At 42.3% G+C, this 16,052-nt stretch overlaps 1 protein-coding gene across 2 annotated transcripts; it reads left to right on the top strand.

Moving 5' to 3' along the window:
- The first annotated feature begins 3,092 nt into the window (after nt 1-3,092).
- Nucleotides 3,093-15,619, top strand: LOC124279951. Of its 2 annotated transcripts, XM_046715833.1 has the most exons (4): nt 3,093-3,433; nt 3,876-3,973; nt 6,989-7,190; nt 12,754-15,619. In XM_046715833.1, the coding sequence occupies exons 2-4, from the start codon at nt 3,958-3,960 to the stop codon at nt 15,122-15,124; spliced, it is 2,589 nt and encodes an 862-aa protein (XP_046571789.1). In that variant the 5' UTR covers nt 3,093-3,433; nt 3,876-3,957; the 3' UTR covers nt 15,125-15,619. The 2 variants fall into 2 exon arrangements, with proteins under 2 accessions (XP_046571789.1, XP_046571790.1); XM_046715834.1 differs by lacking the exons at nt 3,093-3,433; nt 3,876-3,973 and having other exon boundaries at nt 7,121-7,254.
- The last annotated feature ends 433 nt before the right edge of the window (nt 15,620-16,052 follow it).

Raw genomic sequence — 16,052 nt, 5'->3', positions numbered from 1 at the left:
TGCCCCCTTGGTAACCGACGTCACGATTCCTCCTCGTACAGCCTCCTACATTAAACTACTCCGTAGCACCCTGTTTCTTAGTTTGCAGTTGCTTCACTCGGCTAACATCACTGGTGGAAACTTTATGTTTTTCGACAGATATAATGTCTCAGTTCGACTCATTCGTCACCACTCGCCTCTTTCCGTAACCTCCAAGAAGACTCGTCCCCCTATCGATGCTTGTTATGTGCCAAAATACGACAAACCAATCAGAACGCGCGTAAATGACTGCGGTGCTTTGGTAAAAATAATCCCGAGTACTTAAATCGTTTATGGCATTATGGCATTGTTTAAAAAATCATGAAAAATATATATCGCCATATTGAAAGTACAAAGAACTTAGCTAACAGGATTTTGCTGCCGATTATGAAGTTTTTGATAAGAACCATGCGATTGACAGTGAGAGATTCAAATACACACGTGCGTTTGTTGACATAACGACTCTCATGGGTCCAGCTGAGGGTATTTCGGACGATCTTGCGGGCTTGCTATGGAGATTGTACGTGCACTTCCAACAATTTCAGGAAATGCTATTATTAATCGCTACGAATTTCCAAACAATAATATTAGACATAGGGGCACGAGTCGCCGCTATTCGGCTTGTCCCGGAATAACACGAGTTGGTCACGAATGAGTTCGACTCCCAATTAAACTTCGATACGGCAACGTTTGCTATGTTTACATTGCCACAATGCATTTAAGTTGTAGAATGAATGAATTCACGTGTTTCTTATGAATGAAAATGTAGTTCCGGCACAACGTGACCTAATTGAGAGGTCATCGGTTATCCAATCAAATCGTTAGAATCTCTGGTCAAGTCGTTACGACACAGATCAACGCGATACGACACTCGTGTGACGTACGAGATTAGTATGCAACTACCCATACGTTGACCACGTGGGTAATAAAACTGGATATCTCCTTGGATAAATAAGTCAACGTTTAATACACCAATTATAATTTTAGACCTCAAATAATGATTGGCTTGACAATGAAAGGCCATGGAATTATTTGCAATCTTTTTATTATAATGGCGTAAATGGTTGGTTTGTTGTTTAATGCCGCACTCAGCAATATTCCAGCTATATGGCGACGTCTGTAAATAATCGAATCTCGACCAGACAATCCAATGATCAACAGCATGAGCATCGATCTACGAAATTGGGATACGATGACATGTGTCAAGCCAGTCAGCGAGCCTGACCACCCAATCCCGTTAATCGAATCTTACGACAAGCACGAGTTCCTGAAGATCAATTGTAACCAGGATCTTCACGGGTTTATGGCGTAAATGAATAAGGAATAACAGCCCATGCGTCGCTACAGTGTTTTGCAGTGAAAGACCAAGGCAAGAGGATGTCATTTTAGGCCATAGGACCAGAGACCATATAATAGACAAGTATTTCGTAGATTTGGAAAAGTTGCGCATGCGCAAATGAGCTCAGACATGGCAATTTCACATTCGTCACCACTCGCCTCGTTCCGTAACCCCCAAGAAGATCGCTATTCGGCTTGTCCCGGAATAACACGAGTTGGTCACGAATGGGCAATTTCAGTCCGAGTGTTTTTGTGATGCAGGTGCTACGTTTTGTACATGCTGGTCGAGTAACTTTGATTTTTATCAGTATTTGGGATATAGTTCTAATGGCAAATGCTGCTGTTGCCTTATAAAATGCAAGCATATACAGTATTTTCACGGCACTCAAGTGTATTTGATTGACCTGAACTGAGGAAAACTTTTTCAAATCTTTTCAAAAAGTGTCAGATGTTTTCATTTATACGATCATATCAATGGCGAGATTTGGAATCACAACTCTAAATGCCCTGGCTTAATGTTTTATATTGTCTGTTTGTTGTTGAACGCCGCACTCAGCAATATTCCATCTATATTGCGGTCTGTAAACAATCCAGACTTGTGTCAACCAAGTCAGAGAGCCTGACCACCCGATCCCGTTAGTCACCTCTAACGAAAAAATATTGTAAAACGTGACTCTCCAATCACATTGTCATTAATATTACTTGGAAGTCCTGATATGACCATTCAACAGAATGAATACGTTTTCAAATGTGTGCAAACTTTCATTCATCAATCAAAACGTTTTGAGTGATCACATGAGTTGTGTCCCTTCCCTTCTTCTCTCATAAACTTTCCTATCTCTTCTCTCTATTCTTCCTAAGATGTATATAATTGAAATTGTATGTATGTATATATTAAGGAGCGGGTATTTTAAGTTGGATAACTTGTCCCCAATCCCTTTCACATTTGTGAATAAAATATGTTTTAAAAAAGACACTCTTACGACAAGATAGCTTATCTTCGTCGTATCGACCCGTGAAGATCTGGGGTAGAATAGGTCTTCAGCAACCCTTCTTGTTATAAAAGGCTACTATGCTTGTCGTAAAAGGCGACTAAAGGGATCGGGTGGTCAGGCTCGCTGACTTGGTTGACACATGTCATCGGTTCCCAATTGCGCAGATCGATGCTCATGCTGTTGATCACTGGATTGTCTGGTCCAGACTCGATTATTTACAGACCGCCGCCATATCGCTGGAATATTGCTGAGTGCGGCGTAAAACTAAACTCACTCACTCACTCTTCGTCGTATCCCAATTGAGTAGACTGATGTTTATGCTGTTGATCACTGCCACCACTACGACCGCCGCCATATAGCTGGAGTAAGGCTGAGCCCGGCGTTAAAAAACAAACTAACAAACAATTCTGGCACATAACTACATCACTAATTATGGCATGAATTAAAGAATTATATCACATGTGGTATTGTTACATAATTTAACACTTGAAGCTACATTCTTCAAATTACATTCCTGATTATCAAAACACTTCCTAGTTCTTGATAATCCCCAGAAAGCTTCACTCGCCCTTGATCAGTGCGCAACATACTGCTATGTTCCAGACGCTCTGAATGCAGCCTGGCCTGGCGCCATTATCAACAGATTCGTTACCTCCACCCCCCTAGATTCCCTCCCCATCCCCCCTCGCTGATCTATTCCTGTACCATCTTCCCCCGGTGTTTCTGAAACCTGATGCCACAGGAACTCCTAACTGCAGCCGCCATTCCTCGAGAGGTAGCGTACCTGTCTGGGGGCAGGCTTCTCCGTCCGCTGATAACACGAGGCACAGGTAGCCAAGAAAACCTCTCTTTTATCACAGAAATATCTCCAGAATGTAAAACACGCCACCCTTGGTGCTACAGATAGATGTCGGGACTGTTAGACCGAGGCTGGTGTATCCAGAACCGGCGTTGAGCCCTGCGGTGAGCCGTTCCGGTGGTGTGCCTACCCCTTACATCCGGGTTCTTCTGAGGAGACGAGAACATTCTTAAAGTTGTCTAACTGCGTCATGAGAAGATGAAGCGAATATGCATATCTAAAAGTAAGTTGAGTTGCATCACAGTATTGAAAAGTAACACTTGTACTAAATATATAAGTAATTTACGTTTAATATGAACGCTGTGTATCGCTCAGTATCTTTACTGGTAATGTATGCTCTCTCTCTCTCCCTCCCTCCCTCCCTCTCTCTCTCTCTCTCCTCCCTCCCTCTCTCTCTCTCTCTCTCCCTCCCTCCCTCCCTCTCTCTCTCTCTTTCTCTCTCTCTCTCTCTCTCTCTCTCTCTCTCTCTCTCTCTCTCTCTCTCTCTCTCTCTCTCTCTCTCGTGTTGTTCAGCTATTAATCACCGTATTATGTGACAGACTAGTATGTTGGACTATGTATAACACCTCTCTGACGCTGAACACTCATATACCTACACGTGTAAGCAAGCGGGCCGGTGTTCCTATTACCTACTCGCTTACGTTCAACCTTTGTTGTATTTTCAGATATTCCTGTGATATATTTGGCTTGCTGGCGGCAGACGCTGCCTTGAGGAGTATGACGCTCTGAAACTCTCGTTTCACAGGAATGGATGCGGTTCAAGGTAAACACATCATAACACTATAACGGGGTTAAACATTTCACGTCAAGGTACATGCAAGATATTGTGTTTCGTTATAACGAGTCAGTTTGGAAAGCTGATGCTCTGTTTTCATTGGTAGATACATTAAACCGGTGTATGGCAATATAATCTTTGGTTACCAAACTCGAAAAAACATGTTGTTCTTTGAAAGAGATACAGATGTTGAAGAGGATGGTTACCTCATCATTGACTAACAATAATAATTCGCTCGTATGGGAAACTGACAGCGATAAAGACTGGGTTACCATCTTCACCAAACGTTTGAACAGCGGCCATTTTGACCTTGCGATCACCAGAATTCAAATGCGTGTACAAACACCTGGTTAATACCCATGTTGAAAATGATGGTACTTCGTGCAGGAATGACCTCGTTAAATGAACTCGAACTTGATTGTAGATTACTCAGTTCTCTAAATGACTGTTATCCTATTTTCTGGCGTGAAGTTAAATTTGAAAGCTAATTTATCGATAACTGCAAGAAAGCCTTGCAATTCGGAGCTGTATTCTCAAAAGGAATTCCCCTTGACCTCGTGCCAGTGCACCAGCATGCAACATGGGGAACAATGTCTATAAATAGCACCGGGAACTCCCATTTATCGTGGGTTCAAGAATTACGAGAGCCCATGTAATGAACTGTCTCTGTACAAACACATACGGTAATAGTGTATAGCTGATACACGTCATACCTTCATACAGGGCTGGCTTACACTGCCGTCATGTTATCTACCTGTCATAGAGTAAACCATTTCAATAAGTTTCTTAAAACTTCAGATATTCAAACGACGTAATTGTTTCAATACATGTCCAAAGTGCACCGAAATTCTATTTCTTTTGTCTGTTTAATGCGTTCAGCAAACATTCGGTGTAGCCCTCTTATCATAAACCCCCCTCCGGGCAGGACCTTTAACCCTTAATGCTGTCAGTGAATGCCAATTAACACCTCCCTACGTCGGCGGATCTTACGTATGTACATGTGCATAGGTCAGTGACCTTGCACAACATGGCGTAATGTCTCTATCTATGAAACTTGACTGACATGATGAGTCAGGGAGACGGTCTCTAGGAGACTGGCCCATATCAAAAGTGGACGGATTGTGCGGCTAGTCGTGGCGTCGGCCAAGGCCGTCGCCTCACCAACGACTACGTCGACAATGAAGAATCGCATCCGACTTCTGCATGTGTGTAAGTGACAGAGCGGGTCTCGGCACCGGGAACACTTGGTCCCGATGTGCGTTAAGTCACGTGTTTACCATCAACTTGTACCATTTCAACCATTATTCACCCAACTATAATAAATATAGCTGCTGTCGCATTCGGTTGTCCACCCTCCCGAACAACCACTCCGAACGGCCTACTGTATCATTGCCCGGTGTGAAGTCATTGAGCTCCTTTACGAAAATGTGGAAAAAAAAGTAACATTATAGATTTTTATTTTTTGAAATGGCAGTTGCAAGTTTGTATTTCTGATATTGGCGAAATCGTCTTTTTACTGAAAATACTAGCTGCAACCAATAGTAGCCTTCGTTTTCGTTAGATTCTGTTCACATTAATTTTGCTGTGGACTTATTTTTCTGTAAAAACGTTAACTTTCTCAATATATTTACCTTTGATGTTATAATCAGGTCGCGCAACAAGAAGCGTCAAGCGTATTGTGATTTGTTCAATATCTGTGATAATATCTGTTGATACTCCCCAGGCAACATCCAATCCGTTATTATAAGTCGCCATTCATCCCATGAAGATTGGCTCGGTCGTGGTGGTAGGCTGTGTACAGCACGAGTTGTGCCCCTTGTGATGAAAAAGCGATATCCAATCACATTGCGGTTCATATTTCGAATGGCTTCACAGAGATACCTACCATTACAGAAGACCGTGTATGTCAGATAACGAAAATATTCGAGATTCTATCCCTGATGAACAAAATGACTGATTACAACAGTAAAGATATTTGTTGCAGTGGCGCTCTTACAGTAATAGAGTCTCCCCGACTACACGGTATCAGGTAGCACTACACATCTCCGCAACATAGAACACTCAGAATTGGTCGTCTACTATAGACTGACTGACTGACTGAGTTTAGTTTTACGCCGCTTTTAGCAATATTCCAGCAATATCACGGTGGGGGACACCAGAAATGGGCTTAACACATTGTGCCCATGTGGGGAATCGAACCCGGGTCTTCGGCGTGACGAGCCAACGCTTTAACCACTAGGCTACCCCACCGCCCCCGTCTACTATAGAAATGCATCTCAGTAATTACGATAAGTCTTCAGTAGTTAGAGTTAAAATAACGTGAAGTTTGGGATACTTTGGTCGGGCATATATGAATGTGCTTGAGCGAATTCATTGTTGGCTTTGAACAACTTAGAAAATATTTGTTGTCGCAAAATATTTTTCATAATTTCAGTGCAATTTCGACAGACGATGACTGTGTTCAAATTAGCGGCTATGTTTTCGGAAACCGAATGTTGTTTTGTACAACGTTGTCTAATTTAACGTTGGTCATTGTTTGAGCGAGCATGTTTTTACTCAGAAAAGTCAGCTGGAAATTAAAAACTTTTGCCTCTAGAAGTTGCTCTAAAAAGGCGCATTGCTTTAAGGGAGAATAACTTCGAATTTGTAAGAACTGTTTTGCAAAAACGTGTAACGCAAGGGGCGCTTTCAGACTAGATACGAGACTTTCATTACAAATGAGTGAGTGAGTATGATTTTAAGCCGCTTTTAACAATATACCAGCAATATGACGGCGGGGGACACCAGGAATGGGCTTCACACATTTTACCCATCATTACAAATGAGATGCACAAATAATATGAATAATCCTTGAATGTTATAAGGCGACAGTAAAATCCACCATCTTCTTGTTATGACTGTCATATATTAATGTGTTCAAAGTTTGTATGAATTTAGTTTAACTGAATTAGAATATTAGTAATATCTTATCGTAAGGTATTTCTTAACTATTTTATCTTTCAGCATCTCAGTTTGGAGAACGACTGACGTCATGTCTCCTGGCAACCTACAAGCGCCACCGGGAGTCACGTGATGGGAGATCATGTGACCTGGAAAGACAATTACCACTTCGAGAACCATTTTTCCAAATAAAAAGAGTTCCCAGGTTTAAAGTGCGGAATGATCTGCACACGTCACTCTGGCCTGCGTACTACCCGCTGACAAGGTGATATCATCCACAGAACTATTTTCGTGTAGCGGAGTGCTCGTCTCGTGCTGTAGTTTGTCAGGTAGTTGCATGGTGTATAACTCCGCATTGCCAAGTGTGTGCACGCCGCCTTTGTTCTAACACGTGTTGTCTAATAATCTTGTTACATTTATCGGCATGAGTGGCCTGAAAATAAGCAGCACGTTGTTCAAAGTTGTGTCCCTTGAACGTGTCAGGATCGACTGTTCCTGGGTTTGAATAACAGATTCTCTAAAGAGGCGGCTTCAACCATCAGTGTGTATTCAGGATTACCGGTCGTAGGTGATGGCACAGTGGGTCCGAGGGTCAGATCAGATGACTTCCTTGATTACGTTGAACCTGACGGCATGGGTCGTTGCTCGTGCTATTAATCACTGGTTTTATTTGTCTCGCACGAATACCACTGCATGCAGCATTGAACACAAAACAAACACATGCATCCACTGTTAGAACAATCCCCAACCTCACCCTGCAACTGAAACTAATTCCAAGAATAGAGGGGCGGTGGCGTAACCTAGTGGTTAATCTGTTCGCTCGTCACTCCAAAGATCTGAGTTCGATTCCCCATATGTGTACAATGTGTGAAGCCCTTTCATGTGTTTCCGCCCTAATACTGCGGGTATATTGCTACAAGCGGCGTAAAACTAAACTCACTCATTCCAAGGATAGATGAGGTGTCGAAGGGCGGTGCTGGGAAAAGTGGAGATGAGGCGAAAGAACACGCCATGGAAGCACAACGTGTTGAGGAATACTAGTACTTGCGTGTACTGAACACGTCTACTGAACACGTGTTTGATGCAGGGATCGCCTTCACGGTTCAGAGAATCACTAGAACCGCACCACTTGTCCCGAGACTCGCGCCTCGTGATTTGTCTGTTTCGTTTGATGACGTCAGCCGGAGGTCGGCTACGCGTGTCGTGTAGAGGGATGCGCAGCCGTGTTACAACATGGCCACTGTTACAGAAGGTTGTTTCCATGCCATATCGTGCAGAACAAGAAGAAATCTTTTACCAAATAATTACGGAACACTGATAAAAAATAATTTATACTTTGAGAATTTATTCCGAAATGTAAACATCTTCGTTGGGTATCTTCGGATAAACCCTTTGCCTGCGATTTTCGTTTTCACTAACACAAATTAGTGACTACCTATGAGTACTGTAGACGACATCCCCAAATATGGCATAACGATTCCAAATGTTGCTGCAGCAATTACATGCGTGGAAACGAAATGCCAATGTCCTAATTACAACCGATAAATGTTATGTGTATAACATTAGGTAAATTCTTAAGTATCCGTCACTACTTTTGTTTAGAACATACTGAGGGCAAAGTTAATATACTCATTATGTTTTGTTTGGTTAGGCTTTGTTTTTTGTTGTTTTTGTTGTTTTGTTTTTGGGGTTTTTGTGGGGGTCGTTTTGTTTTCGTTGTTATTTGGGGTGTGCGTTTGTTTTGTTTTTTTTTTGTTTTTGTATGTGGGGGGGATATGCATGCAACTGAAAAATCATTAACTACTCTTAGGTTAAATAATTACTCCAGATAAGTGCCGAACTAGACGGACTTAATCCAAGTAAACACAACCAGCAGAAGATGGGCGATAAACAATATGCCTGTTTGTGCCTAGTCTTTCCTCGGGTATCTTGTGAAGCCCATTTCTGGTGTCTCCCGTCTTGATATTGCTGGAATATTGCAAAAAGCGGTGTAAAACTAAACACTCCTCAGGTATCTAGGTGACTGAGTGGTGCGCTTGGCGCAGAATATATGACGAACCAGTCAGGATTTCTGGGATATCGTTGGAGATCAGTCCCCCTTTAAACCTGTAATAAACTCAGACAATTAATGACAAATACACATATATGAGGCTATTCCGTGATGTATCGAAGACATGAAGGGCGTGTACTGAAGTTTGAAAACCCAATCGCTGCCATGTATGGATAAATAATAAGAAATTGTAAATTGAGTTTAAATAATTTGAGAATGGTTCCATTGCATTTTGGTATGATGCCGTAAACACAATAGGCTACGCCCACTGACGCAATACGCAATGATGAAACATCCAACCGGTTTGGGTTGCATTGGACCGACAATACTGGCTTCGTAATGCTCCCTATACCTGTGTCCACACTTTGCCTAACTCCTCTACGTGTAAACACCGAAATCAGTAACATAGAAACTGCTGCTTATCAGATATCATATCTGCAGAATATCTCAACACAAGAAATGCCAGCAATTTTAAGTGCAGCGCCATTGATAAGTTGCCAAGTGGCTCTTTAACACCGTGCGCTTCTGAACGTGTGAGGCTGTCTGGCTCATTCTTAACCTCAGCCTCTCGCATACAACGGCCTGACCATATAGTGATGGACGTATCCATGACCACCATCAATATAAACATAGATACATTTTGTCTAGAATTAGTGTAGACGCTGATAAATATGTTCTCCATTTAGTTATCCATTGCACGTTTTATTAAATCATATGTACAACCGAAACCCGTTATCTGAGATATACCGACATCTTGAACCTGTATTTTAGACCCGACTAAACACAATTTAAATATATATAAATTTACCCGTTTATATCGAACCTGTTATCAAAATACATAGTGTTATCTCGAACCTTGGACTCCGTTCAAAATTTGACAACTGAAAAACGTTATGCCTTATCTTCAAATATCCGTAAATTCTTGAAGTTTATAGCAATTATTTATGTTGTAAATAATTGCCTACGTCCATTTTTAAAGCCAGATTAACCAGGGCAAAGAATGATGAAATAATTCTCCAATGAATCCTGCCATATGTAAGGAAAAGTAAGATATGTGATGAACGCTGCTGTTATTCCTGCCTCAAATCAAAATATGTCTTTATCGGAAGTCTTACGGTAGCTGATTGTCTGAAGACAGCATCCTCTGATGCATATACTGATGTTTGATCAACCAGCCACAAAACCTACAGTGCATGTGAAGTGAGGTGACTTTGGGATCTCACATATATATGTGTGTCTATCTGCTTGTTCTGTTATGGACATAATTGGTTTCATAGTAATACCTAACTCAGGCACGACTCCGAGCCAGTCAGTCCTCGTGTTATCACATCAATACTGAAATCCAGGCTGGGTAACAAAAAGTACCATCTTTTATCGTCTTTTGTTATGACTCGCAGGGGAATCGAACTGCCGATCTACCGCTCTCTGGGCTAGCGCTCTGTCAACTAGACCACCCTTGTCATGGGGGTTAGAGATTCGTAGTACACAGTCACGCATATCTCGTACTTGACAGGAGATACAATTAAACACGCCTTTGACAAAATACTCCACAAAACACATAAACGCAGACTTTTCCCCCTATAGGACTCTGATGCACTTAATCAGTATTCAGATCTGTTCCATGCCATCCTGCCCAAAATGATAAAACAGAAAATGGAAACACCCTCTGATGTTATTACTCCAACAATTTCGGTCATAACCTCGTAATTACGCGACAGAGCAATGGCAAAATGCGCTATAAAGAGGTTTTACTGTGAATAGTGGAAACTCGTTAATCCGGGCAATATCCCGTAAACTGTCCGGGTTAACGAACAATGTTGATGTAATGAGGACCATTTATTATAAAATACCACGTAAGAAAAGCAACACTCAGGTTGAACTGAACTACAAATGTTTATGGATGTTTATTCAATGACCATAATTATCTTTTTAACCTTAATTTGCAATCTTTCGGGAATGTATGTAATGTTTTGTCAAATCCAATTTCATGTTTATTTCCTATTCAGTGGATTTATCTATGTACAGATAGACGTATCTGAAACGAATCGAAAGGTTTTCGGAAGGGCATGCGTCCTCATCATAACGTGTTTCACTATGGGTTTCACTATGGGTTTCACGCCGTGTATCACAGGTGTCGAGAGGTACTATACTGCTCTATAGGTCGGAGAATGGGTACGTTACCGAGTTGACGGAGCCCGGGGTGACTGACCTCTGTACGCAGTGCCCTCCATCGCATCCCTGTATACAGTTCTCTGACACTGTTATGACAAGCTGTGGTCAGACAACAGACACCTGCAGTCAGCTCACGGCGAGGTACACACAGAGGGTAAAAAACGGAACGACACAAAACGCGAGGCATGTGTTTCATGATGGCGATCATCACAGAAAACCTGACATTATTCGGTAAATTTGAGTCAGTAGTGCTGTTATGTCAGGTTGATGTTATAGAAAAAACAGAATTGATGCAAGTCTCAGAAATGCAACTTTGACGAACCCCACGAGCAAGGGATTGCAATGCATTGAACATGACTCACTGTGACTCACTTTATCATCGGTGAAGTATTAAAACTGAACACTTCATTACATTAAACTAAACTGTGTTTGTTTGTTCATGTAATTTCCCGTCAATAAAACTTAATTTTACGGCAAAGCTTTCAATAATAAAATATTATCATTATTGCCGATGGGTAGAAAATACGACTTTAACCAATTTTATTATGGTCGTGTTTTCATATTGACGCAGCATTAACGTGTATTTTAAAATACCAAAAATCTTTACTATTGAATCTACATGCCGATTTTAAGTGAGGTGAGTTGAGGTGAAATTGGGTTTAACGTCGTGCTTGAGAATATTTCGCTCATATGACGACGTGCATGCGTGTGTATGTGTATGTGCGGCTGCTTGTACTAGCCCAGACTGAAGCTGGTTTTATAGTGCTAGCCCACTGAGATACCATGCCGCAGTGAAGCATGAATACCCCACTCAGACACATTATACTGACTCCGAGCCGACCAGTCCTTGTTGTACCCATTAATGCCGAGCGCCAGGCAGGGACTAACAAGTACCATATTTTAACGTCTTTTGGTATGACGCGACCGGGGATCCGATTTTAAGTAAAACACGAAGAAACGTGTTGAACATCCTCTAGTGTTATTCGCATTTCTCTCCTTTGTGTTCTATGAAGCCATCTCTCTGAACATGGAGATAGGCCGAACGTATACATTTATATTTTGGAATGGAAATACAAAGAAGTGTCGGGCGATATCCATCCAGTATCACCGGTATCTGACAGTCACCAACAAATAGCGCTGAAAATAGGGATCCGAACTCAGCAGAGGTGCTGATCAACATTTTGAGGTTGGCATGAAGAGATAGCAGTTAACAGTCAACTATCTGCTTATGTTGTGTACGAGTGGTTTGGCATGTTTTTCACTAACATCTTTTGTGTCCTGTAAAAGCTGTATAAAATGACAACATGCTGGCTATTGGAATCATCCTTCCTCGTGTTTGATAACTGCACTAGCATCTGTGCCGATACGTCACATTGTAAGAAAAACAAAGTTCCGATTATCCACCATGAGGTGTGATAAACAAATTCCACTACAATAAAAAAAGAAGTAAATATTTTGGCCTCTACTGGAACTGGTACATTGGTACGAGAATCGAAAACGAAAATACATACACTATAGAGAAATATATAGATACTTTTTAACTGGCCAGTCATTAAGAGTGACAAGAATAAATCTTATTTCTAATTCCCTTTTATTTTTTCTACAGACTTGAAACAGCGTCGATCGACGACCTGGTTTACCCTCGACCATCCCGGAGCGTGAGCGTTCTGGTTGAGGGGGATATCGGTGTTGGCAAGACAACCATCTGTCAACGTCTTCTGCAGCTCTGGGAGGTCAAGGTCGCATGTCAACAGACGCAGTGCATGAAGGCCACGTGTAGTTCTAATGTCAAGGACGTTTATCTGCCGAATTTAAAGACACCGCTTTACCTTGATTGTTCCAACGTTACGGAGGGCTCCTTCTCATCGCTGATGGACAGCAAGAGCCACATCCGGTTCATTGTGAAGACAGTGAAGGCCTTGTTAGGAGAGCAAGGATCCGAGTTCGAGACGAATGATATGAGTGACTGGCTGACTAGCTACTCTGGGGACGTTGAAGTGTACTTTGACAATGTTCCAGTGTGTTCTGGACTGATCAAGGTGATTGAATCAACTCTAGACTCCCACAAGACGGCGTTCGGACGTGTAATGGTATTCACCGGGCCAAGTGTGATGCAGAAACATCGCTTCGACAACCTGTTCTACTGCTACGGAATTAATCCGGATTATGGCTCTCGAATTCTTACGAGGCGTTTGCAGAAGATGTGTGAATTTCCTGAGAACAAAGTATCAAGTGTAGATCAAGTCAAGATGGTTGATCTTCAAGGCGAACTCTTCCGAAACCCCCTAATAAGTTCTCTTCTTGCTGATTTCTGTAAAACCGGATATGACGTCATCCCTAACAACAAAACGGACTTGATCCAGTGTCTCCTTCACCACAGCTTCCGGTCGTTAGATGGCATGTTACAGGAGAAGGGATCAGGTAGTGATTTGGAGCGGATTATCGTGTGTTTACGCCAGCAAGCATATGAAGGGTTGTACAGAGGGACTCACTATTTCAACAAGTCCGTTCTCGCCGATTCCGTTCAATTCCTTCACCTTTGTGAGCTGAGAATAATCCGGGACATTCACGAGACTGGTGATCCGAACGAATCCACTTCCAACAGTGATATGTTCGCCTACAGCTCCAGAGGTTTCCGCGACTTCCTGGCCTCTGCGCATGTCTGTCATCTGTTGGTAAATCCTACAATCTCGGAAAGTCTCCTACCAAATCTCCTACAAGACCGTGTGTTCGAGAGTCTGTGTGGGTACTGCTGTCGACAGCTCAGTGTATCCGGTCACATCGCGGTCCTCAAGACACTAGTGGAAACAATGATGGACAGGTCCAAACAGCAGTATGTGACAATGCTGGGTCACGATCAGCTCGTGACACGTGGTACCCTCTGTGACATTAGCAGAGTTCTGGTGTGTCTCAGACAAACCGATTTTCAAGAAGATGTGTGCAAATTAGTAGCCCAAAATTTTCCAACAATTTTAGAATTTTCTTTAGAGGACAGCGTTTGTTCAGTGCTTCAGGATTTGATTCACATGATGTCGCGTTACGAACTCTCAACGCATGGAATCGTTTTCCACATGGACAAAATGTTTACACAGTCCAGCCTCGGTATCAGTCTGGCACGTGCTCTGAATTGTATGACATCTTTAACAACGTTGATGCTGCGGGCGACTTTTGTTGCCGATACGTCGTTTCTGGTACATTTCCTCTGTGAGACATTCCAAGGTAACACCCATGTGAAGAACTTCACTTTAGGAGGGCCTTTTAATTCGGCCGAGAATCTTTCCCACGCGTTACACAGACGAGTGGCCTCGACATTCACATCCACCATAGCCCTTAAAACACTAACAATAGAAAACTGTAGCCATATGCATCGGATTGCCTATGTAATTGGATGTTGGCCAAACATCTTCCAAAGACTCGAGGTCAGGAGGTGTAACCTTGAAGCAGCTGGGTCAGAGGTCATCATCAAACTGAAAGGTCAGAGTGACTTTTATCATCTCCGATTAGAAAACTGCTACATTCCGAGTGCAAAGTTACACGATGTCCTGAAGTGCGCTCAAATGTGCAAGAAGTTGCAAGTACTGAGCCTTAATCTTCTATCGGCTAAAAAAAACTTTTCTGTAATGGATACCCATCGAGGGACCTTTCTTCCCGCCATTGATGCCAGGGCATGCTCCCTTCTGCATGAGCTGATTGTCTCAAGCCCACTTCTCGAGGAAGTCACGGTATGTCACGCCGGACTTGATGACGTCAAAGCAGGTGTTATAATAGGAGCAGTGTTGCAGAGCGTGTCTCTGAAGGTGGTGGACCTCAGCGGAAACCTCATAACGGATGACGTCACGAAAGATGTGATTGACGTCATTAAAACCGTGAAAACGTTGAGGGGTCTTATGTTAAACAACAACTCTTTCACTCCAGAGGGTCGAAAGAGCGTTGTTCGCGCGACCAGTGACGTTATGGACCTCAAGCTTAGCATGTGAAGGGTTATATTCTTACAGGTCTTCAGTGAGCAGAATCACCGTCCTACGTAACGTTTCTGGTATCTTTGCCACCGGTCAGAGATATGTGACGATTCACAATATTTAACCCCAGTCTACAAATTACACAGTCATGTTTTTCATAGATTATATTTTTGAATAGCCTACTAAAACAGATAAACGTGTAATAAAATGTTTAAATCTTTGTGCCAAATTATCCCAAAACGTGAAAAACGATTCCAGCTGCTTATCTATCCTTGTTTGAAATAGTTTTATGGTTTCACGTGCCGACATCAAAGCCCGACGGAGAGCTAGAGATGCTGTAACTAGAATATGTATTAATAGGCTGTCGTAGTTGTACCAGAATATTTCATACTTGTGCACAACAATCTATAAATAGCACTGAAAGACTCTTAGCTCGACTCATTTGACTTCAGAAAACAAACTAACAAACTGAAGAAAAGTCGAGTCACGTGATATGCAAATTAACTTGCGGCACTGGTCTCATGGCATGCAGAATCAACACAACGACGGAATGTGATACAGAATGTACTCTGATGAAGTGATGTCTCTGCAGCCTTGATGAAGAATTGTGACAGACAATATACCGGGCACCTGCTTGCTGTACATCAGTAATAAACTTTGACAAGACGAGTCTTCATGTTATATCTGGTTACGTTGATATACTTAACCGCAAAAGAAACGCAAGCTGTACATGAAATGCAGATTTAAGATCATAACGTTGGGCTGGGTTGTTGTTTTACGCCGCAGTCAGCAATATTCCAGCTATATGGCGGCGGCTGGTAAATCGGATCTTGACCAGACAATCCAGTGATCAACAGCATGAGCATCGATCTACGCAACTGGGATTCGATTAAAGTGTGTCAACGAAGTCAGCGAGCCTGACCACCCGATCCCGTTAATCGAATCT

This window comes from Haliotis rubra, unplaced genomic scaffold (assembly GCF_003918875.1).
Source record: "Haliotis rubra isolate DU_JTF1 unplaced genomic scaffold, ASM391887v1 Scf259, whole genome shotgun sequence".
Classification (NCBI taxonomy): domain Eukaryota; kingdom Metazoa; phylum Mollusca; class Gastropoda; order Lepetellida; family Haliotidae; genus Haliotis; species Haliotis rubra.
This window is presented reverse-complemented; position numbering and strand designations above follow the sequence as displayed.

Bases quoted from the DNA above. Each gene is read 5' to 3' on its own strand.
- LOC124279951 (XM_046715833.1), top strand. The intron at 7,191-12,753 runs GTGATATCATCC...TTTTTTCTACAG, and splicing joins GCGTACTACCCGCTGACAAG to ACTTGAAACAGCGTCGATCG.